At 43.3% G+C, this 23,895-nt stretch overlaps 2 protein-coding genes across 4 annotated transcripts; one reads left to right on the forward strand and one right to left on the reverse strand.

Moving 5' to 3' along the window:
* Positions 1-613: 613 nt before the first annotated feature.
* LOC129590980 (zinc metalloproteinase nas-14-like) lies at positions 614-3,429 on the forward strand. Of its 2 annotated transcripts, none has more exons than XM_055486450.1 (5): positions 614-1,019; positions 1,119-1,268; positions 1,342-1,496; positions 1,559-2,043; positions 2,488-3,429. In XM_055486450.1, exons 2-5 carry the CDS (start codon positions 1,173-1,175, stop codon positions 3,261-3,263), a joined length of 1,512 nt encoding a protein of 503 aa, XP_055342425.1. In that variant the 5' UTR covers positions 614-1,019; positions 1,119-1,172; the 3' UTR covers positions 3,264-3,429. The 2 variants fall into 2 exon arrangements, with proteins under 2 accessions (XP_055342425.1, XP_055342424.1); XM_055486449.1 differs by having other exon boundaries at positions 1,342-1,477.
* A 1,578-nt stretch (positions 3,430-5,007) lies between these two features.
* Positions 5,008-23,117, reverse strand: LOC129590889 (uncharacterized). Of its 2 annotated transcripts, none has more exons than XM_055486325.1 (11): positions 22,512-23,117; positions 12,736-13,127; positions 10,770-10,864; positions 9,850-10,276; positions 9,339-9,506; positions 8,522-8,623; positions 8,203-8,454; positions 7,294-7,557; positions 6,551-7,000; positions 5,948-6,269; positions 5,008-5,417 (listed from the first exon to the last, which is right to left on the reverse strand). In XM_055486325.1, the coding sequence occupies exons 1-11, from the start codon at positions 22,591-22,593 to the stop codon at positions 5,248-5,250; spliced, it is 2,724 nt and encodes a 907-aa protein (XP_055342300.1). In that variant the 5' UTR covers positions 22,594-23,117; the 3' UTR covers positions 5,008-5,247. The 2 variants fall into 2 exon arrangements, with proteins under 2 accessions (XP_055342300.1, XP_055342301.1); XM_055486326.1 differs by lacking the exon at positions 22,512-23,117 and adding an exon at positions 14,589-14,964.
* Between the last annotated feature and the right edge of the window lie 778 nt (positions 23,118-23,895).

Genomic DNA, 23,895 nt, shown 5'->3' on the forward strand with positions numbered 1-23,895 from the left:
ATGTACATTTCAACTTTTTCATTCACTAGCGCAGGTTGAATGCACTGTTAACTGAATATTGCCGGTTAAACTTTTTTCTGGCGGTTTAAGACAGTTTTATCACCAAGCGTAAAGCAGCTGATAGATGGATATAACTATTTTTGATGGAGTAAGGCTAAAGGTTGAATTGTGGATATAACTAGAGGTCATCGAAACCCAATAAACTGACGACAGCATGTAATAATCTCAAATACTTAAGCCAAGAGAGTTTGCCGTCGCTAAACCCAACTAGACAGACTGACCGTTCCCGATCCTTCAAACGTCACTGTAGACATCAGCTAGCTTTACAACTTTCAAGACAGTTGACATTACCAGCTATAGTACAACGGAATCTTTTGGAAACACAACAGAATCGCCGGCATTAGGGACTCACACCACGAGTCATGAGACAATTATCAAAATCCTTACACCAACCACAGATCAAGAAATTATCGATTAGTTGAAGTGCCAGACACTCTCCAGTTGGGCTGTGGGCCCCTCTTAATTGGCTGCTTATGATGATTCATAACTCCTGTTATCAGTGTTATGGAATCATGGGGAACGTACGACTGCGCTTAATCAAGAGACGTACTAGCCATGACAGTTTCGAACTTTCGACGAGCTGCACCTTCCCAGACCAACACGCGCAACATCAGCAAACGCTCGATAAGATCGGTGACTTATCTCCTGCTTAACTACGAGAACTGCTTAACTACGATCCCGCGAAATTAATGACGACTGAAACCGTTTAACATTGGCTGATAATATCCGAGAAAGCTAAACATATTGCGAGTGCAATACGCTGAGAAGCGAGCATACATTCCTGCCGTGTTGGTCCTCTGCATTAAACATTTACTATCGTGCAACGCGAATACTCCTCCACACCGGAAACTGCTGTGTATAACAGCCTTTATCAGTCCAAAAAATGATTATAGACTGTATATGTGCTACAAGCGTTGTGTGGCTGTTGGGGATTACAGGCGTCTTGTGTTTTCAAGCCGGTAAGGTATCGGTTCGTTATACGGTTCTTCACTCTTACTACATCAACAACGCGTTTCGAGCAACACGATTCATCTTCACTCTTCCATTTCACTTTGTAGAGTCAGCAGATAAGAATCCTATGTTGTTCAACGACATCATTTGGGAGGAGGACAATGACAGCGGGCTCGGCAAATTCGTTCCCCAAACGGGATATCTCTCGCCGGATAGCTATTGGCCCAGTGATATTCCTTATGCATTACACGGATTTAGTGAGTTTACTGGTTTGATGGTTTGATCCAACTAGCGTTTCTCCATGCCTTTATACCAATAAGACCTTTTCAGGCGACGACGAACGGAAACTCGTGGAAAGTAACCTACAGACTATTGAACGGCTCACCAGCGACTGCCTCCGGTTTAGAGAACGCAAATCCGAGCAGGAATTCATTCAATTTGAGCGTAAAAGCGGATTTCCAGCAATGTACCCTTAATTACCTTATGTACTGAACTGCAGTAGTGTGGGTAGTCATATCATTCATATGGAATGTTTTCCCGTCAACAGATGTCAAGCGGGAATCGGGCGCCACGCCGGCCGTCCAACCCTAGTCAAACTCCACCAACAGTGCTTAACATCAGGCATCATACAGCATGAACTCCTGCACGCGCTGGGTTTCCTGCACGAGCACAGTCGCCCGGATCGAGATGAGCACATCAGCATAGTAGAGGATAACATGCGACCGGAGGTCAGCAAAACCAATTACCAGAAAATGTCGAAAATGGCCACGTTTGGCTTGCCGTACGACGCGGAGTCCATCATGCACTACGGCCTGGAAGTGTCTAAAAGTCCCGACAAACCAGCCATCGTATTCAAGAGGAGCCCGCCGCCCCGCTGGATGGGCCAGCAGTATGGCCTGAGTCCGCTGGATGTGGCCAAGATAAGGGCTGCGTACAATTGCTCTAAACTGACGTTTAAGGACGTCCCAAGTGTGGCGAATCAGGACGCCTGTGCTACTTGTGCCCAAAATGCTGGCAATGAGGAAAGCGAAGGTACATTAAGCCTGATTAAGGTGCATGCCAATTTACAGACTATCCAAGCTTGTCCCGTAATTTCCTGCATAAAGGTACAGATAGCGAAATGACACTATAGTTATCGGCCGTAGTAAGAAATCGGCGTAACCCATCAATTCATATTTTTCACTGTAATTTTGGATAGGAAATTACGGGACAAGCTTGTATATACCTGACCTGGGCAGCATTTTTGATTATCTAGCTTTGTCAGATTTTTCGGTTATGAGTTTTGTTGTAATTTTGAAGCGTACCTCGCTTCCCAAAAAGAATGATCAATCAAATACATCCTCTAAGTAGTATACATATCATATACTAAATATAAAATAAAACATAAATATAAATAGTATACACAGTTTTTCTTTTCTTCGGCTTTTGCAAATAATTTACCAATCAGTCCAAAAAATGACGAACAGTATATTACAGACTTCGTCGTCGACGAACGAGCCCTCGCATTCGTTTTTCCCATGCCGAGCATGAATACACTACCATTTACAAAGGAGCAGTGTGAGCGGCAGTTTTCCTCCGTGTGTAACATCAGTTTGCTGCACAACGAGATTGGGCGCTCCCCCCTTCGCTGCGATCCTAGCCGCCCTTACTACGCCGTGAAGTGCTATACAGCGACCGCTACGACCGCCGCCCTCCAGGCCACGTTCCGCCGCATGGCACAGCCGCCGGTGCGGATCATACAACTGCTGCTGCAGGATTCTCTCCACCTCCGCGGCGCAACACTGCAACCGATCCGCTTGCAGGTGATCGAGTTGGCGTTAGACGAGTGCCATACCAACCGCATGACGGGGAAACTACGCGGAATGGCGCTCAGCAATTTACTGGCTTTTCAAGCCAGAAAATGCACCCGTGGTCTGGCTATACGGCGACTGGATTTCAGCACCTCGCACAAGTTACGCGTTATTGAATTCTGGCAGTGTGTCATACAGTCGGTGGAAGTGGACAGCTTCTTCTATTTGCTCGATCTGCGTGCTTTGACCCTGGAATTGGGCGCATCCCCGGCGGAGGTCAAGAAGCAGCACTGTGACCCGCGTTTCGCCTGGTACCGACACTGGCTGTCCGGAAACTCCTATCTGATCAAGGAGCGCGAGTGGGGTAGTCTCTACAACACCAGCCATGAAATGTACCGCGGCCTGTGGAGCCAAAGATTTGAACCCCATAAGCTCTATCAGGTGAATGCTACATGTGGCTGATGCAAAATAAAATCTTAACCAACCAAAATGCCGTTTTATTCGTCTCCTGAAAACCAGTATAGCGAAATTAAGTACCGACGTTTTTCACATGGCGCACATTTTCACAATTTCGAATCACTGTCTCGTCTTGGCACAGATATGTATTGTGCCACTCTGGCCGGATAGATACTGAATAGTGATAACAATGAAATACTCGTAGTACCACATAAAATGCGTTCTCTACAGGTCAACACAACCATGCGGGTTACTACGCTCTAATATGGCGCGCAGCCACTACACTACACATACGCAGCATATAATTGCTGTTTTTATATACAGTAACTGTAACACAAGAGCACCACTTAACAAAAACTCATACATAATTTAAAGGCAAAAAACGCATCTGCCTATCTCCATCATGTCGCTGAAGGTACCGAGAACAGAAACTGCATTTCCTCGCTGAATCTCGATACCAATTCTTTGGCGTAAACTCGCGATACTCTTCCGAGGGTGAGCTGCCTGTGCCGTCCTGGATCGTTTTTCACAGTTCTTCGAAGAATTTCTTGGGCAGTAGTCCCCAATCCCCATGTACTCGTATGTAGCTCCCATGCCAGCGCTCAAACTATGTAGCGGTCTGCCAGCCCGTTATACTTTCCTTCTCCCGGATTTCCTGTATTTCTGGTGCACTCCGCGGCACCCTGAACGTCTGAGTGATATGTACGTTTGGGCAAACGACAACAAGGAGGGGAAACGGCAACATAACTCGGTTTACTGCTCACTTCGCCGGGCCTAGCCTCAACATCTATCGGAATACCAGATCAGTCTCAATGAGCAGGTGAGAGAAATTTTTAACTGGTTTCCCGCTGGAAAACCGTACCTCTGGGTGTCAAACACTGAGATTGATTTGCAGTCGCGAACAACAAACAGGATGACCTATCCAGTCAGGCTCGGCTGCGCGGCGTGAGCACAAAATAGAATGGAGCTTGGCTAGAGGCGCTACCGGCAGCATCACTTGGAAGCCTGCTGACAGACTCTGCTCTGAGAATCGCTGTTGGGCTACGCCTCGGAGCAGCTATCGTCTCTCCGCACCATTGCGTCTGCGGGGACTGGGTGGACGCTCGAGGCTACCATGGCCTCAGCTGCAAGAAAAGTCGAGGCAGGAAGCCCAGACACAGCAGCTTGAATGCTGTCTGTTAACGAGCATTCGCATCAGCCGGAATCGAAACAGAACTTGAACCAGCGGGCTTATGTCGAACGAATGGCAAGCGCCCGGATGGCGTTACGTCAGCACCATGGGAAAGAGGAAGAATGCTGACATGGGATGTCACCTGTGTCTGTACGGTGGCAATATCGTATATCTTGGCGACATCCGTGCGAGCTGGAGCAGCGGCGGCAAAGGCCGAACAGGAAAAGGTAACCAAGTACCAGAACATCACCCCGGACTACCTGTTCAGCGCTTTGGGCTTTGAAACGCTAGGACCAAACGGACCGGAAGCTTCCCGCCTGCTAACGGAAGTGGGTAGAAGGGTACGGCAAGAAACTGGCGAGGCAAGAGCAGCAGAATACCTACATCAGCGCATCAGCATAGAAATCCAGCGCGGGAACGCGGCCTCCGTTCAGGGAACAGCTGAGCAGCTCCACGGGGAGCAAACTAAGATCAGTTGTTCTCTGTCCTTAGACCTCACGAGGCTGTTTTATGCTGATTCAGTGCACTGTGTTGTGATGTTAATTGTTTTCTGTAAGCTGAATGGGTATCTAATAAAAACAACGCATTCGTTTATTACTTCCAGGATCGGTTTAGCAGAAAACTGTACATAGTAGAAAAAGAGCCGACGGATCACAAGATAAAGGGTCAGATTGTACGCATTGAAACAGACAACCTCACTGAAAAAATCACAGAAATCTCTCAACTCGCGCACAGCTGCACAACATAATATCAACACATTTCCGCTGAATGACGGGACAGTTGGCGACTTGACTCAGTTTAACGGATGGCACGTCTCGCTCATATCTTGCCGCTGCCGGACTCAATCTTCTTGACCATCATGTTGACCCAGCTGGGCCGCAGACTGATCTCGCTGTCCGTGGGCGGGTGCAGTTGCGGCTCCAGCTGCGAATAACCGCCGCGCGGCTGATGATGGCCGGATGTCTTCCGCGTGGCTTTGGCGATCTCCTCTACACAACACATACCCAACTTTAATTTGCGTTTACAGCAGTAAATTTTGGGGCTGTTATTCACTATAAACAATTATCACAAATATTATTTTATTGTAATATAAAAAATAAATCCATAAAATGTCGTTTATCGACAATGTACAAAACAATGTTACTTTTAAATAACTTTTTTAGCGAAAAGTTTTAATTATATAAATTTAAAAATAAATATTTTATTTTTTCTTAATGTGTATTACTTCATTTTTACACCGAAGATCCGGCGAAGTTAGATCCACGGCTTCTTTAAAACAACGTATAAGTCTTGCAATTATTAAAGGCAATGCGGCTGCCGTTTTAGGAACTTTACCGGGAAAGAATAAATTTGTTACTAATAGTGATTTTGGTTGTCTTTTTTCAATTCTTGATTGTGCAGTGCCAGCCGTAGTGATACGAGTCATGACTGTTATGTCGCGCTGTTTACACCAAAATATTATTACCATTTTCTGACCGCTCTATATTAAAATGTATTCGGTTGATTTACGAGTATTTACCGATTTGTCTGAGTTCTGGATCGGGCGGCGCACTGCTCTTCCAGTGGGCCTTCTCCTCGAGGGACTTGATCTTCTCCTGGATGAGTTCGGAGGGCGAGGCGCGCGGGCAGAGCATGGCGGTGCGGTCGGCGATGCGCGGCGTGCTGGGGGCGCTCTTCACTTTGGGCGCGCTCGGCCGGCGCTTGATGGCCGCCTTCCGCCGGATGCTCGTCTTCGTCGGCTTGTCCAGCGAGGAGTCTGTGCTGCCATAAATGCGTCGCAACTTCGGATGGGTCAGGTTCTCCAACATGGAAGGCTTACTCCGACCAATACGTTCATCTTCCTGAAAACAAAATAATTTGGACAATTAATTAAAATTAGTAAATAAATCACAAATAATCGAATTAAATTAAGAATAAATCGAATTAAACTAGGAATTGAGTGACTTAACTAAAATTAAATTCGACAAGCAATTAATCAAAGGTCAGTTCCACACAAAAAATTATTATTCACTAAAATAATTACTTTTATAAAGCTAAATTTATGAAAAACAGTGCGATAAAATTCGAAATAAATTTTCTCAATCATGGATAAATAAATAAATTATGTTAATTGTATACTGACCTGTTCTTTGTCGCTGTATACAGCAGAATCTCCATCGCCGCACGACAAATTATCCCCCGCCAGCGTCTCCAGCAGTTCCAAGTCCCGCTCGTAAAACCCGTCGGATTCGTTGGTCTCGCTGCTGCGACACGTCGTCTCGCCCGGCTGCTCCCCGTCGGCGGGCGACAGCGTGCCGGACATGCCGGAATCCATGCAGTCCGCGTCGAGGATCTCGGCGCCCACTCCGCTACCGAAGTACGAGCTGACCGGCTTGTTATCCTCGCTGTTGAAGCTCTTGATGATGGGCTTGATGAGGACGTCTTTGGTCTGCTTGTACGCCTTTCCGAAAGCGCTGCGCAGGCCTTTGAAACGCAGGGTGCTCGTGTCGCCGGCTTCCGGCGTTTCCGGCTCATCGATCGACGGTTTCCGTGATAACTGTCGGCGCGGCGTGGATACCACGGTTTCTGATTCCTAAAAGGTCACCACACCATTTGACAAATTTAATTTGATTACATTACGTTTTTAAATTTAAATAAATTTAAATTAACGAAATTAATAAAATAAAATTTTTTTATATATGTGCATAACTTTTGTTAAAGGAAAGGTCACAAAATGTTGGTTACGTACGGATAAATCTTCCATTTAATTATTAAAACTTAATTTTTAATTTAATTATTGACATTTAAATTAACATAATTAAATGAAATTTAATTTATTTAAACTTTTGTTCATAGAAAGGTCACGCTTATACGCCGGTTGCGTACTTGGAGGCTGACACTGGAGCGGCGCCGGTCGCCGTCGGAGCGGGACAGATCCATGACGTGCGTCTCTTCGTAGAGGAATTCGTCTTCCTTCATGCGCGGCGCATACGCGTCGGTGACGGAAACGTGGAAGACGGAGGTGGCTTTGCGCTCCTTCTCCTTCTTGGGCGGCTTCCCGACCGGCTTGACAAGTTTCGGTTCCAGCGTCGCATCGAAATCCAGGACCGGTGCGGTTTTCCGGCGCATATCGCGAACATTTCGGGTATCCTATGCCAGAAATTCCATTAATAATAATTTTCGCCAATGATGAAATACTATGTATAAATCTTCTGCAAAGTATACTATGTATAAATCTATGTGTAAATCTTCTGAAAATCTTCTGCAAAGGAAAAACACATAATTTTAAAGCTTAATTTGTGCATTTTGGATTTCGTAGTCTGAAATTTTTCTGCGTGAAAGTCCGTCATTAAAGCCATTACACTACAACATTGCATGTCTTACCAGTAAGTCTTCGCGTGAGTCCTTTGAAAAAGAAATATTTGTCTGTATGTTACGTTGTAATATCGATCGTGTTCACTATTCAGTAATTATTAATAAAACGATTTTTATCATATAAATCAAAATAACGAAATGTAGTACTAAACAAATACGATGTGCAGGTAAACTTCTCTAGAATAGGAAATGCAGTATCTGTTCTTGGGACTTTTAGTGACATGGTTGAGAAGGAAGATGTGTAATGGTGTATTTTGCCTTTAAATTAGCTGAACGGCAATGATGCCAAGGATTTTGTTCCTGTTACTTGTGCAATACGCGATGTAACAAGCGAAAGTACCGTAGCACTAAAGTGCAGTATGTGAGATGTAAAGAGAATGCGTTAACTGTAAGCGGTTAAATATACTGCAGCGTTCTCACCGTTTTGATGACGTATTCCCGTGCGGGGCTCTTGGTGCGGCGTTTGGCCAGGTAGTCGGGCGCGGCGTTGGCGGTGGTGAAGAAGTTGCGGAAGCGGCGCGTGGCGGAGTCGGTGTCGTTGGCCGGCTGGTTGACGGCGCCCAGCTCCATCACCAGCTGGCGCACGTGCTCCGGGATGTTGGCGCCGAAGTGCTTTAACAAGAGCTCCTTCAGCCGACTGGTCCAGGCCCGCTTATGCTCCAGGTTCTTGGCCTATTCACCGGAAACAGTCCTTAATTGAAATACAGGCTCGGGCAATGAGTACACCATGGATACGTACTTCAAGAGTGATCAACTGCGAATTTGTGGGATTGTCGAAGGGAATGACGCTGAAGAGCAGGGGACTCTCGGGGATCACTTCCGACAGCATCAGATTGGAATGCTGCAAATCGCAAAGAAATGACAGTCATATTTTTTTAACACCGATTTTTTTTATCAAACTAAACTACATAGTGTGTACGAAACGGCAGCCGATATATAGAGTTACACACGGATATAAATCCCACATTTCCAGCCAATAAAAATATAAATAACCACGCCTCTAACCGCAGATTGACATAAAAAAACATAATAATTTTACTCTGTTTTAATTTTGGGTAACAAGTTCAGCAATAATAATCTTTTTATGAAATGTTCTGGGCATCTGTAAGAAAAGAGAATAAATAATGTCTAAACTGTATCTTAATAAAACGTCCTTAATTTCGGTGAAATCTGTGGTCCTTGAGGGCCGGTTCGGGTCAGTTTAGAACTCGTTTTGCAAAAAAATATGACAGTATGACAACTGGACAAAAAGCATGTAAGATTTATTTTATTACAAATATTAATAAATCGCGGTAAAATTTACATGCGGCCGTTAGGTAGGCAAAGTTCTGGAAATTTTGGGAGACTTTTGCTGTCATTACACTACGAATGTAAGTCAAACATACACCTGTGGTGTATGAGGCCATTTTCCGCTGTTATTTAGTCGATACCGGCACCGCAAAATGGGTGTTAATTAAAACCGATTAAAAATTAAAACTGTTCATAAAATCAGGCTTTTGTTGTTTAAAATGGAATAATCACGACAGTTCATTAAATAGTCTATAAGCCGTACATACCGCAATATAGAATTTGAAATGGAAAGTGGAATCCTCGCGCTGCTTGACGATGAGCAGGCCGTTCTCGAAGAGAAACACGTTGCGGTCACTCTTGGCGCGCTTCCCGATGGAAACGGGGAACATGTCCTCCATCAGCAACTCCCCGAACTGTTGCGTGCTTAACTCCGCCTACAAAACATTTAACAACGCCCCGTCAACACTAGGATTGCATTCAAAAATTCCGGGATGTTTTTCAAATAACTTGAAATGTACTTAATTTACAACTGAATTATTTTAAATTTGTGCGACAAATATTTTCTGTTATAAACTACGACATTGTTTTAACTTTTTTGTTAGTAACTTTAATTTAATATTTATAAAATATTTTAAAGCCTATTTCCTGAATATTTTACTGTTGTAAAAAAAGAAATTAATAATAAATTTCATTTAATCGGCATTTAATTTGATGATTTTCTCTACATGAAAATAATTAAACAGTAATTTTAGCCGATTTAAAAAAAATTCCACTGACCGGAAGTTCGACCAACAGCACCTGCAGCTCCTGCAGGCGGACGCGGCGTTCCTTCTGGCGCTGCACCTCATTGATATCCTCCGCTAAACGCTTCATCGTCTCCAGCGCCCGCTCCACCGTCGCGTAGCCGTCGTAGTCGGCGTCGCAGCTGTCGAGGAGTTTGTCTAGCAACAGGTGGTACTTGAGCACCCGCTGGATGGGTTTTAACAGGTACGGCCCTAGAGGCAGGGCGTGGTGGGCGGCGGCTTGTTGCTGCTTGAACCAGGCCGGTTGTTGCTGCATTAAGCCGGCTAGGTGGGTGACGCTGGAGGGGTAGTTGCTGCAGTAGGTCGTATAAATCGGGAACTGTTCGCCGGCCCAGCTGAAGGCCGAGGCGATGTACGCCGGCCCGTACATGTCCGGCGGGATCAGCCGCTCCAGAAAGTGCCTGGTGAAAAAGCATAATTCTTCATTTACATATTTACTATTTATTTGTTGTATCGTTTATTATTTTATAATTTTTATTCCCTATTTATTTTCTTCATATAAAAAAACTATTTCTCGATTATCAATATCATTTGTAATTATTTAACTTATTTAATAATCGTCACTTGTTGCCTTCTGTTTTCTGGGCATTTTAAAAATCATTTAATTTTTGTGAGCGGGAATGTTTTTCTTTTAATATTTGTAAAGATCAGAAACTTTTTTTAAATTCTAAGACTTTTCCAGCTCTATCTGGGAAAAACCATTTACAGTTAGTTAAAAGAATCTTATGCGTTCGAGAAAAAAACTCTAAAAATCGCTGCATGCGACGACAACTCAAAACAACAAACAAATTGTGCATCCAAAACAACTCAAACACAAATACATTTCATGAAAAACGTTATTACAATAATCGCGAACTATCTTGTAAAGCAATTTGGCTAATTCTCATGACGTACTGATGGAATTCCCATATTTCTTCCAGGTTGCCGAAGACGGTGACGACGTCGATGGATGAGAAGAGCGAGGATTCGTTCATCGGTTGTAGATAACCCTGAAAACCACCAGCACTCGGTTAGGATGATTATTTTGAATCCGGTAAAACATTTTTGTTCGACAATTTACTAAGCACAGCCAGCTCCAGCGTGTAAAGGCTCTTAATCATCGGCATTAACGGTTTATCAGCTTTTGACCGGAAGTGCGCTGCGTCGGTTCTAGGGCAGGTGTTTGTACTGGTATTTACTCTCTATCAAGGGCATTAAATGTTGATGACTAAAGTCAATAAATCGTTATAAACCCAGGTAATAAAATGTCCAATTTTTTATTTGTTCTAACCATCGTTACTAATAATTTTCTCGTTGCTAAATAATGCTGCCTTTTATAGACAACCACTGTAATACTTACAGGTAGCCGTTAACGTCTTTTTCTATTTTCTGTCAATTAAGAAAGCTGTCATAAGCGCCAGCCGCTTCCTTGGACCGTGCAAAGGAGTATAAGTGCACTGTAGTGTAGCGGCTGCTGCTTCGGCCCGGTGAAAGAAACAGCTGAGAAACTGCATGGAAAATCTTAAGTGCAAAAAAAAAAATCTTTCAACTTTCAACATAACTGTAGCGAAATATTTTTTAGCAAAATTTTGGAAACATCCCCGGTCCAAGGCTAACGCCTTGTAGTAATTACATTAAAGGGCATCGATCTGCGCGTGTCCGCAGTATTCGCAGCAGACCGCCGCCAACATGTGCTCTTAATGGGCACACACAACACACCCCCGCCCCCGGCAAAAAGAGCCTTATACCCAATTGAATTGACCGCATTTCCCGTTATTCTCAAGGCGATGGTCCATAATTCTTGCGCTGCAGTACTGCTTCGATGTTTTTCGTACATACTAGCATAAACGGTTTTGCCATATATATGCAGCTGCCAAATCTACTGTATGTAATCAAAAATTATTATTATTTGTCCTCATGATAGAAACCGTAGTTAGAAAACTCAAAGAAGGGATTACACATTTTGTCCTCATTTCATAATAACTAAAGCGGCAAACGGGAAAATATCACGTTAAGTTATTAAGAAAAAAAACTAACAAGCAAACAACTAATATCCTTTAAAATATCAGACTTTAATAGACAGTACGTCAAGAACGCTCACTAAAGCCATCACTCTTCAATATTTCTGCTTTTAGCACTATGCTTCCGGGTGAGACTTTGAAAAGTGGTTATGTTACGTTAATGTTATGTTAAATGATAATAATTAGCGAAATAAAAGTACAATCGCAGTAAAATATACAAACTGCACAATGTATATCAAAGAGTCACATAGAGTCACATATATCAAAGAGTAATGCCGGCATTGAGTCATACCCGGAGCCCATTGGCTTTTTGCGCGAAAACGGAAAACGTCCGGATGGAGCTACGCGTTGGAAGTGGTACCGCGGACAGCCCTTAGTATGGGACGTTACTTGCAGAGACACGATGGCGGATTCATACATCGACGCGACCTCAAAGTGTGCTGGCGCTGCCGCCGAACTGGCTTGCCGGGAGAAGATTGGAAAATATAAGTCGCTTACTGATCGCTGTAATTTTGTCGCTTTTGCATGTGAGACTTTTGGCACTTGGTGTGAGACCGGCATTGTAACGTTAAAGGAGATCGGTAAGAAGTTGTTTTTAAGGACGGGTGAGAGTCGCTCTACTTGTTTTTTGTTTCAACGTTTAAGTTTGGAGATTATGCGTGGTAACGCTATGAGTGTTTTGTGCACGGTCCCTTCTCATGTTAATTGGGACAAATTCTTCATTTGATGATATTTGTTGAGCGAAGCTCGCCTTGTACATATTGAGAAATAAAGTGTAAATCAAAGAATCATATAGAGTCACATAGATATTATGTATATACACAGCAAAATATTATGCATAGTATGCATAGTAAACTGACCTGACAAATCTGCTGCAAATCACTGACGTAGTTCTTCTCCGTCTGGATGATCTCCTCCATGATATAGTGCGTCTTGGAGCCGGTGGAATGCGTGGACAGGCGGTTGCCGGTGCTGCCCTCTAAATGGTCCAGATCGCGGTCGCTGACCAGTGACAGGGACGACTGGTTGGATGAGGAGGAGGAAGAAGAGTTCCGCCAGGCGGAGTTGCGTTGCAGCTGCAGTCCGGAGTCGGAGGACAGGGTGCTGGTGGACTGGCTGTCGGGGTAGGGCTCCTCCGCCGCCACCGGCGAGTCGTCGGCTCCCGGGGAGGAAGAGGAGGGCGGGGCGGGGGTGGCCATGGGGAAGGAGTCCAGGATGTCCAGCATGCAGCTGCTCAGGTCGATGCCGGAGCCTACAAACATGGACAATGCAGGACGGGAAAAGTGGGAAGTGGTCAGGAGTTTTGCGGTTAAAAAACTGAATAATAAAATCAACAAACAGTGTGCAACAAGAGCAAATCTAGTGCGCAGGAATTGCCGGCATTAGGTTCGAAGTTTGGAATAGAGAAGTGGCTTATTCGTGCAATATATGCACTATTAAACGAAGCGTATAATTTTAAATCTTACATTTTGTAATGCGTGTATCGTTAGTCAATAATGACACTGGGAACGGCTATATCGCGATTTGATTTTGCGCGTTTACAGTACATGTTTGATGTGGCTGATTTACAGCGCTGACTTGTGAGTCACGGAATGTGGCACAGATAATCACTGATTAGCTAATGGTAGCACTTTTCATTTACGAGATTTCCAAGCCAAATTTAACCGATCGGGTTGCGTTTCGGGGAATACAAATCCCATCCTCAAACTTACATAACAACATCCCCAGGATTTTTCCCTAAAATTCTTCCCGTGTAGAAAAATAATTCAGATTAAAATTAAATTTTAAAAATTGAAAACTGCGTTATTATAAAAAAAATTTATATAAAGTAGCAAAACTGAATACCTCATAAAAATTTTTTTTTTTTTGCAGACAGGTCTATATCAGTGCCGAATTTTTGCTAGCGAAGTGTTTATTTATAACCCCGCAATTTCCGCAGTACAAAGCAGACGGAAGCCGGAATATTTATTAATAAATTAACGCCGACCATAAACCTGCATTCATTCCCGTGATTGGCACATTCCTCCCCACGTTGGCGCACACGTGAACGCTAATACAGGCGAAGAATGTCGTTACGAACGCAGCGGAAACGGCAAACCGGTCGCTGCGCAATGCAGAACAGTCAACAGCATGACTGACACGCGGGGCCTTCCGGCCAGATTGCCATCGCATGACGTACTGTCGTCCGCGACGGTTTCTTACAAACGTCACGATGGACCTGTCCAGCGATCAGCGATTAAGGGATTACATTCAGCGCGGATGTCAAATAGTGTGTCAGTGGTCAGTTCTGACACACGTTTGCACGGCCTCGATTTACGCTTTTCACACTGCGGATCCATCACGTTGCAATAACACACTTTCACGTAAAACAGTTTGCAATTGTTGTCTTATCAGTCACGGCCCCAAATTGCACAAAAGAAGAACACACAGAAGGCAAGAGAAAAAATACGCAAATTATGAGAAAGTTCCGGCTTTCATTTATGACACGAAGTGCACCGATTGCCGCGTTACTTGCTGGAATTCGCACTGCTTTCTGCTGCCTCACTCTCATCGCATTCTAACAATTTATTTTTTGTAAAAAATACTAACTATACAAGTCTCTAAAATATAGAAAAATTATCACAAATTAATGAGTATAAATAATAATAAAAAAGCTGTGTATAAAGATAGTGAATTCAAATGTATTAAACATCAAGTTAAATGCCTGACTTACGTTATGAATAGTAGTCCAGAAACCGTACTCAACAAAACTTCTGAACTGAAATAATTATAATGGTAATCCGTTACACTGGATGAATAAATTAAATCCAACAAAAGCTGGCAAACACACACGCGCTGCTGTATATAAATTCGTCAAAAACGGCACAATGCCCGGCAGTGATGCATGAAACAGCTGCCAACTGCAGAACAACTAGTCTCGCTTTCAAGTGCAAACAACGCGCTCTGCCAGGCTAACTGGCACGATCGACAGCTCCCTCATTTTAAACTTCGCAGCTTAGTCGCTATCAACCGGCCAAAGTCCAATGAAATATGAATGGATGATTGTTCCTGGCATTTACTGATTCGATAGGGATTATTTGCTCGCTTGACATACACACACTCTGTACTCCAGCAGTGTTCAGCTGATAAGGAAGTCTTGGCGCTTCCCGTCGCGCACCTGCAGCGCTCAACAGGCGCTGATTAGCCGTCAGCGGATTAAACGCACACAGAGCCAATCAGCTGATGCACGTACGTACGTACATGTACATCCGTGTGCGGTGCAGCGGATATACGCTACACAGACAGGTGCAGTATATCCGGTTAGTACACTTTCTGTACGATGCGCTCATAGACAGCCGCAGTAAATCCGGTTGATACGCTTTCTGTACGACACACGCTAACATCATTAACTGTTAAATGTCCGCTGGCGATTTTTTGCACGACATTTTGCACGCTGTGTCGAATCCTAAATAAGCATGGCCATTTTATTTCGATTCAGAATTCTCTCGGCTACAACCAGACACTACTGCTTTAAAATTTAGACGAATACCGGTAGCGTTAAAATTATGCGAACGCTAAACGGCATTTTTGTATGTACATGCATTTTTCCTTTTTTTCTAGCACAGCAGATGGCTGAGTTTGAATGGAAAGGAATAACTATAATAAATACGCACTGAGTGGAACATTTTAATGGGTTTTCGGAACAGCCAGAACAATACACTCCTTTGACGCGATGCACTGAACCACACGACGAAGGTCAGCGCGCGCAAATGACCGGAAGCAGTGTATCTCCCGATAACTTGTCAGGATGCCTCTTAATTAAAACGCGCAGCGTGTCAACGGATGCGCCGTGATTTACGATTACTGCATAATTAATAATTTCGCTGCGAAGACGATACGTCATTTCTTAAGTGGGTCAAGCATGTGCCGGCGCGTTTTTTCTATGAGGATCTTGAGAAAATATTCCAAGAGTCCACTGCATTACCCACTCGAGACCGGCTAAGCGAGAACAGGGGAAATCTCATCCAGTGACACCCTTTCTCCATCACTCTGCCCTCTTCGCACAACAAGCCCCGCATTCCCTCTTCATCAACACGGCCATCTGGGCGATATGTGCGGCAAATAAAACACCGGCCTTCACGCTGCGTGGAGGCCAACCGGGGCGATGGCTCCCGGCTGGGAAATCCATTTCACTAAACTAACACCGACAGATAACAAGCTCACACACAAATCACATTCCCATTCAGTGTCGAAAATACTCATCTTGCAAAATATTGACAAAAGCCGGTTTTTGTAGAAAAACAACAAAGTAATGACTGATCTTTTTTTCGAGCTGCCGAAAAAAATCCCATGTGGACGTACGCAAACTGCTGTGCTGACGTGCTGATATATGAACTGACTGATGCCGAATAAAAGTGATTCTGATCACAAAAAGTCAGTTTCACCGTCCACGAGAATGTGGCCGACTTTCGTAGTGCAACGGCTTCAGCTTAGGTGTATCCAGCTTAGGTTCAGCTGATGTAGGCCAGAGAAGTGTTGCCGCGTGAGCTAACTACCACAAAAATAATTTTGAAAATTTTCTTTTCAATATTTTTTGTCCAGTTGCCGAAGTTTTATTTCGGAACCGTTTCTAAATTAGAAGAACTGACCACATAATCTAAACTAGAATAAAATGTTTTTCAGACCACCCAGAACAATTTTTTAAAGCGGAAAGTAATTGTAATATCATCACTTACAAGTTATTTTAAGCAGAACTTTTTGCTTTTTCTACAAAGACTGATTTGTGTTACACACACAAAATTTTTCCATTCTTTTTATTTCACATACTCGATCATTAATTTTTAAAATTTAGATTATGTACCCAATACTTTCCAAGCAGCTGTTGACATTCTTTCCAGTTTTAATGACCGGTTTCGAATACTGTCGAAATTTCTCCCTAACGAGCCGGCATTTGTCAAAAGTGAAAAGTGCAGTTTTTGATTGAACGTACAAATTATAAAAAAATGTCCGGCAGAACAAGAGATGACCGCCGTCGGAGAGAGCAATTGACCTATTTGTCCATGCCGCTAATGATACGTGTGCATCGCTACCGAAACTTCGAAACATCGCTGTGTTCAAGTTCTTCGGTAGGCGAACGCATTTCGCGATTTTTACTTCATAAAACGCTAATCACAGGAGTAATCCGCAAATTGCCATCACGTTCGCGGCAGGCAGGCCAATAATCAGGGCAGTTTTGGCGATGTTTCTTTGACGCGGAGGTGATTTACGAAACACCTAATCAAAGCGGGCCCTTCAGCCAATTCGAGTCTGCGCCGTAGCTGGCCGTGTAATTACGTTTAACAGCTTTTTCTGATCTGTCTTAATGGCACTTATTCATGGGAAACTGTGACGAAAAACGCTCGAATTCTGCTTCCCACCACAACAGTGTGTGTGTGTGCGGCTGTGCTTGTTTCTTTAACAATTCTTTCACTGTTATTACCGTTCTTCAAAATTTCGTAGAGCGACGTAGTGAAGGGGCTCTAAAATGACACAGCATAGTACTGTACTGTACACTGTGCTTATACTGAAAAAAAGCCTGCTGTTCTTCGTAATACAGTAAATTCACTATAACTTTTTTATTTCAACCATTTAAGTGATTTTTTCCGGCTATTTCCTAAAAGCGCCCAACGTATTAATTTTATCCACCCAATGCGTAATTTGGCATGTAAATCGCTAAAAATTTTTATTTTTATTCAAGGGAGTTTTAATTTTGTGTGCATACCAGAAATGTTTTTCTATACTTACGATTACTTCGAAAGCAAAATTTTTTAAACTAAAATGACCAAATCGGTAGAACTTAGCTCAGAAAATTAAAAAAAAAACAAAAAAAAAGCGTAAAGAAGTTTAAAATCAAATCAAATTAAATTATATAAAAAACATGCAATCTAAATTGTAAATAATTAAATTCAACAATTAATTACACAAATCAAGAATCAGATCGAGAAACTGCAGAAAGTCCGCTAATGCGATTGCAGCGCAAGAGTGGCGGTTACACAATCCGCAGAACCGCTGCCAGCGTAGTTGCGGCCGCACGCGTCGTCAATAGCGCAGCACACACGAATTGCTTTTTGCGTAAATCCATAAAATATTTACAATTCATGCACTCCGGCGTTTTTTCTATAAGAGCGATGTTTGGCGATTAAGGAGCTTAAGCGCACAATGCCGAAGATGCTGATCGACTGCGAGCGGCAGAGTGCGTCGGTTAGCGCGCTGCGGTTCCCAGCATTGGCTGTATTGTGAGAGCCGGCCCCGCTGGCCTCAATTGCCTAATTGCGCATTGTGCCGGCTGCAGAGCCCCATCGCCACGCCACTCCACGCCGTCCATCTGCCGTGATTGATGGACAACAAATTACCTTCTAAACAATACTTTCCATGATCGCAACAGACTGATACACAACACAACTAAGACAGTCAACAAACAACCATTCCACACAATCAGACGCGCTCATTATCAACAATGGCAAAAAACAAGTGTCGCATTACGCGCAGATCGACTGAATTCTCGCAAAAATTATGGAAATGAAATTTCGTTTTTTTACGACAAAAACTTTTTTTAAAAAATATACTTTATAATTAGTAATAACAATTTAAAAAAAAATAAGAATGTCCCTTGCCTACCGTTTCGCCGCGGGTCGGTTTTAATAGATTTCGTAGTGCAACGGCTGCAAACTTTGTCAAGTTCTCCTCCTCGTTCTTATTTCTGTGTTAGTCCCAATATTACAGTAAAAGGTACAAAAGTTTCGATACCGCTGTTTTTTGGTTTTATCAGTAATTGTGTGGCATTTTATTGATCAATTTGAACCGACCAAGCATACGAGTATCATAATAATATTTTTATTTTTGATATTTTGAATATATGTGTATTTAGACAGTTATAATTACAAAATTTGTCAATATTGCATTTAATAAGCATTAAGTAGTAGAAATTTTTTGCACTCTACGCTGAAGTGAAGGAGAACGTAAGAAGATTTTTGCTTTTTCTTGCGTACTACGAGCACGAGCACGTAGCAATGAAAAACGTTAATTAACTACCAAACATTAGACAATTTAGCTATTTTCGTATAACTTTTGTTATTTTTAGTTTGTCGTAATTAATTTAAATTTTATATTTCGCATAACAACCGTTGCAAGGGCGTAGTATTCTTGGTATATTTAAAAGTGGATCGATTAGTCAAGAGGCAACACGATGATTATAGCCGGGGATTGGGTTGGGCAGTGCATTATCGTGTCGCTGAATGGAGCATCGCGCCATCTGATGACTGGGTGGGATAACGTTGGACAGCGGGTCAGGCGAGCTGCACATTACGCTGATTACACCGGCATGGCTAAACGGCGCGGCATTCTCCATTTCAAGCATTTCTAGCTGATCAATGAATACACCATCTCGCGGGCAAACATTGGCCGGACACTGTACAGTGCGACAGTGCGCTGGCCGGAAACGGCCGGAAGCGGGCAGAAAGGAGAGAGAAGGCCGTTTCAAGAGCACGCGCAGAGTCTTGTCCAGAGGAGACGCAACTAGCCCAGTCAACAAGAGACGTATTTCCTTTGCAGCACGCTTCCGTTATGCGGCCTAATCGCCATTCTCCAACTGCACTCAGATAGCCACACACGCGCTTATCGTCCATGTTCCGCTCTTCTCAAAACATAACACATCCGTCCTTGTGAAAACTTATACTCAGACCAATAATCAACGGATAATATACAAGGCAGTCATACGATACGTTAAAGCGACAAAAATCCCTGGATTAAGAAAACGCAAAGGAACTTTACGATTCAAGATCGAGTACCCGAATTAAATTTACTTGTGATTAATTATTAATTATAATATAAATAAAACCTACAAAATAATAATTTTGCTGTAATGAAAATGCTGGGTGTTTTTTTCATGCAACAACGATCGCCATACAACGGCAAATTTTACCTATTTCAAAAATATTTCATTTCGTATTACTTAAAAAAGCAATTATTGCTCACCTTTGATTTATATCTGTGGATAAATTTCTGTACATACTTCATAAATTCCTTAACAAATTGTTCTGTCAGTTTTCACTGGAAAAATTTAGTTCTGTCTTTTAATGTACAACAGATAACTGTAAGAACGTACAACGCGCAGATTATTGTGATAGCATCCGGATAAAGGAACGCTCTGCAGCCGCTGCACTACGAAAGTTTCCAAAAATCATGACGCAGCAGCAGCATTCGTGTTGATGGTGGGACGGGCACAACAATAAACTGCATGCAGAAATAGAATGCAGAAGGCGGTTAGTAGTTTTTACGTTGTTTTTTTTAATTTTCTGGTTACCACAGTCCACAGTAATGTACCAGTATTGTTACACACACACGTTTGACAAATTAAAACTTTGAATAAAAATCGTTGTGCACGTTAAAAGAGTGGCAGTAATACAACGCGACAATTAGCCGGGAATTTTAAACTGATTTCGCATATTGATCTGCATCTATTTCGGGTGCATTCTCCGCGGTCGAGTGGCCCGTAAGAAAATATTTGCTACAAGCCGCTACATATCGCATATCGCCCGGATCACCATCCGATCCGCCGCATCCAGCATTTATAACAAATTCAGAGTCCCACTGGCCCACTGCACTGTACACAGTGCGTTATACGCATACACATTAAGCAGCTCGCAACATTTCCCCGCTTATCACAACACCGTGAACAGCCCCAAAAAATGGCCACACGTCACATTAGAATGCTGATTAGCTCCGTCCGCCGACATCTACAGCGTCATCAGCGCCATCAATCGCGTGCCGCGTAAACTGGAGCGACAGTCAAAAATGCCAAATTACTCGTGATGGTCACCGATCAACCTTGCTTAATTACTATCAAACAAATTAAACTGCCCCTGTGTGCGAACAGTTATGATTTTCGTTTTATTACAGCAATTATTTTTCACCGATAATTACAATGCGATTACCACTTCAACCAGCGATTTTGTCGTTTCACTACTGAGCACCGCTGCACGCCGGAATATTCACTAATTTGCAACGGCTTTTCGTTTGTGTTTGCGTTTTCGATATAACCGAAATTAGACCGACCATTATAAAGCAGTAACTGGAAATTCTTCCATTTCCCATACTTTTTTAGCCAGTTGAGAAACTTTTCCACTAAATTAAAGAGCGACTCTAGATCTGGTCAAACTTTAAAGACAGATTCCACTGTAAATAAACCGGTTTTGCAGTATATACTATAATATACTGTTGTTTATAAAAATCAATTATTCTTACTCGTATTGCACGTGACACGCTGTAACCTACAAGTTACGACGCGTATATTTTCATATGTAAAAAAAATAATTTTAGTGTTTTTCATATTTTCGCTTTTTCTTATGGGTCCACGTCCAGTCAGTCAACTTTCGTGGCAATAGCAAATACTGAAAAATCAGCACAAATAAAAATAATTTCAAGACGCGCAAAATGCATAAGCCGGCAAAATGCAAATAATCATCAGAATTAAGTTACGCCGCCACTGTTTTTTTTCCTGGTGCTTAATGTCGCTAATGGGCAGTGGATAACCTCGTCGTGAGGAGCGAGCCGGGCCGGGCCGCACAGCTATACAGCGGCACTTGAGCGGACAATTGCGTAATTGAGCCGGGCTCGCTCTCGGTATAGCGGCGCACTGCACAGGGCAATAGAGTGGCCCTGCCGACGGCAGTCAACCGCGACGGGCCCCGGCCACTTGAGGAGCACCTCCAAGGTCCCCTCTCCACGCTGACCGCCGTCGCCATCCATCGGCCAAATGCTACATGCACACTTTACGCAATCGCCGTATTAGCGTTTTTTCTTTTCTTAAACGCTGTGCGAATCCCGCACGCCGTCCGACAACAGCACTCATCAGCGAATTTTAATTCCGCATTGCGCAATCCCAGAAATTCGCTTTCTTCGAGCCGTACATGCAGCGAGAAAGCCATTCTTCAGTGCGTCGAGAAAAGCTCGGTATAATTATGTTCTGCCAAAATGTCTCTTTAATTTTTCAATACAAGTAAAAGACATATCTAACCGGGACAGAAAAAAATAGTGAGAGCCAAAAAGCAATTTCTTCATGGTTTCTACTCGAAATCTTTAATTAGTGCACGTTGCACGTAGAACAACGTATAGGATGGAATTCACCGTTTGCAGCCGTTGCACTACAAAAGTCAGTCACGGCATTCGTAGGTATTGGCCCGTTATATAAAGTTATTAAAAAAAAGAGTATTTTTAATATTGTTTTCTTCTTAAAATCCGTTAAGGCATTAAGTAATTCTAATTACTAACTAAACTTGGAAATATTTACTAGCTAGTTCTGGACGATTACAGCAGACTTTTAACTTAAAAAAACTAAAATTTAAATGCGGAAATGTAATTTAACGCAGCTAACTACCGACACGCTGATCGAAATTAGTTAGCCGTAAAAACACGGCATCCCACACTCCAATAGATTAACTGGGCGCGTCTTTACACGGATTTGTTTATACTTCCGGTTGGGCCACACTGTTTTACTGCAGTATCTCTCTCCCACACGCAAGACAATCGCCATGTTTAAACAAGCCCACCCCGGAGCCGCCACTTTCCCAGCAGCTGAAGGCAGTAGCCAGCCATTGGGGCGTCTTAACGGTGGTCTTACCGAAAATCTCTCGCCATTCCGCATCCACTTTGTAATCCGCCAAAGTAGTCCGCTGCAGCGCCGCCGGCGGCATAATGATCATCAAGATGCGCCGATACACTGCCTGAATTATGGTGATTACAAGTGCCAGCTGTACTGTAACATCACGCTAGCAGACAACGCCGTCTCTTCACGTTCTACATGCTCGCCGAGCCTGATCTGACCCGGGGCCGCAACACACCAACACCAACATCAACAACACAATCAACCGCGACGTGCTGCGCAGTCTAATTATCTGGCAAATTTATGCCTCCCCCGCAAATATGTATTCCATCACGAATTATTCTAGGGAAATATCGCAGACAGTAGTGGAGATATTTAGCGAATAAACGGGAGGATTTAATCCGTATGAAAATTGCAGTGCCCCAGCTGGCGCGACGGGGTCATTGGCGATACGAGAATGATGGATAATACACGGCCGATCGATTACGCGGATTGGGGATTTATGCTGAAGAAGAAAGAGGAAGTCGGGGCGCAGTCGACCGGCGGTCAGCGGTGACAGGCGTTGTTTTGAGAAACGAGTGTATTGAGCGGATATTGTATGCAGATTGCAGATATGCCGCACCATCTGGCGACTCTCACTAAAATCTGACTGCACGGCGCAGAATATCGCGATGCTGAGTGAAGTCAATGGAGACCCGGCTCATTGACCAGACACGTACGAGTGTGCGCGTACGAGTGCAGCACGCTGCCGGCGTACGAAAACGGCTTTACCGGCGGTGGTGGTTGGCTAGCGGCGAAGTTTAGTTTTTTCATCGCAGTTTGTATTAGAAACTTAAACAGTTTTAGGCCGTTTTCAAAACGCTTTCACACAAAGCTGCCTTGAAATGAAATAAAATTTCAAATTTGGAAACACGATTTTTTTTAAAAATTTACACCGCTTCAGATTTTCGAAGCCCCGTTTGATCCAGAAATGGTTTGATTTCAAGCTCGAAAATTAATGTGAAACGTTTGACATTGTGATTCGACTCTAATCGGAGTAGATACTTGCAGTTATCGTAAAAACTGATTGTTAACGAAACTTGTTAACAAATTCGTTTGCCTTATTTTTCCAAATAAATGGAATTAAAAAATATGATTATTCTTGCCCCTTCCGTTTATCATTGCCATGGGCAGTCAACTGTGACCGGTATGATAGGGCCGTTGTTTACATGCTGGGCGGAGGCTAGCCGCATCTCCATACAAAAACGGTTATTTTGCCGGCAAAACGATTAACGCCGGCGTCACTCGGTAGAAATAACAACGTTAACCATGCTAACCCGCTCTCGACTTCTCACCACATTGCTCAACGTTTTTCTATGTGTTGTGAGGGGGACTAATACCGTTATTATGCCAGCTTGACCAG

The sequence above is a fragment of the Paramacrobiotus metropolitanus genome, unplaced genomic scaffold (assembly GCF_019649055.1).
Source record: "Paramacrobiotus metropolitanus isolate TYO unplaced genomic scaffold, Prichtersi_v1.0 Parri_scaffold0000043, whole genome shotgun sequence".
In the NCBI taxonomy this organism is placed as follows: Eukaryota; Metazoa; Tardigrada; class Eutardigrada; order Parachela; family Macrobiotidae; genus Paramacrobiotus; species Paramacrobiotus metropolitanus.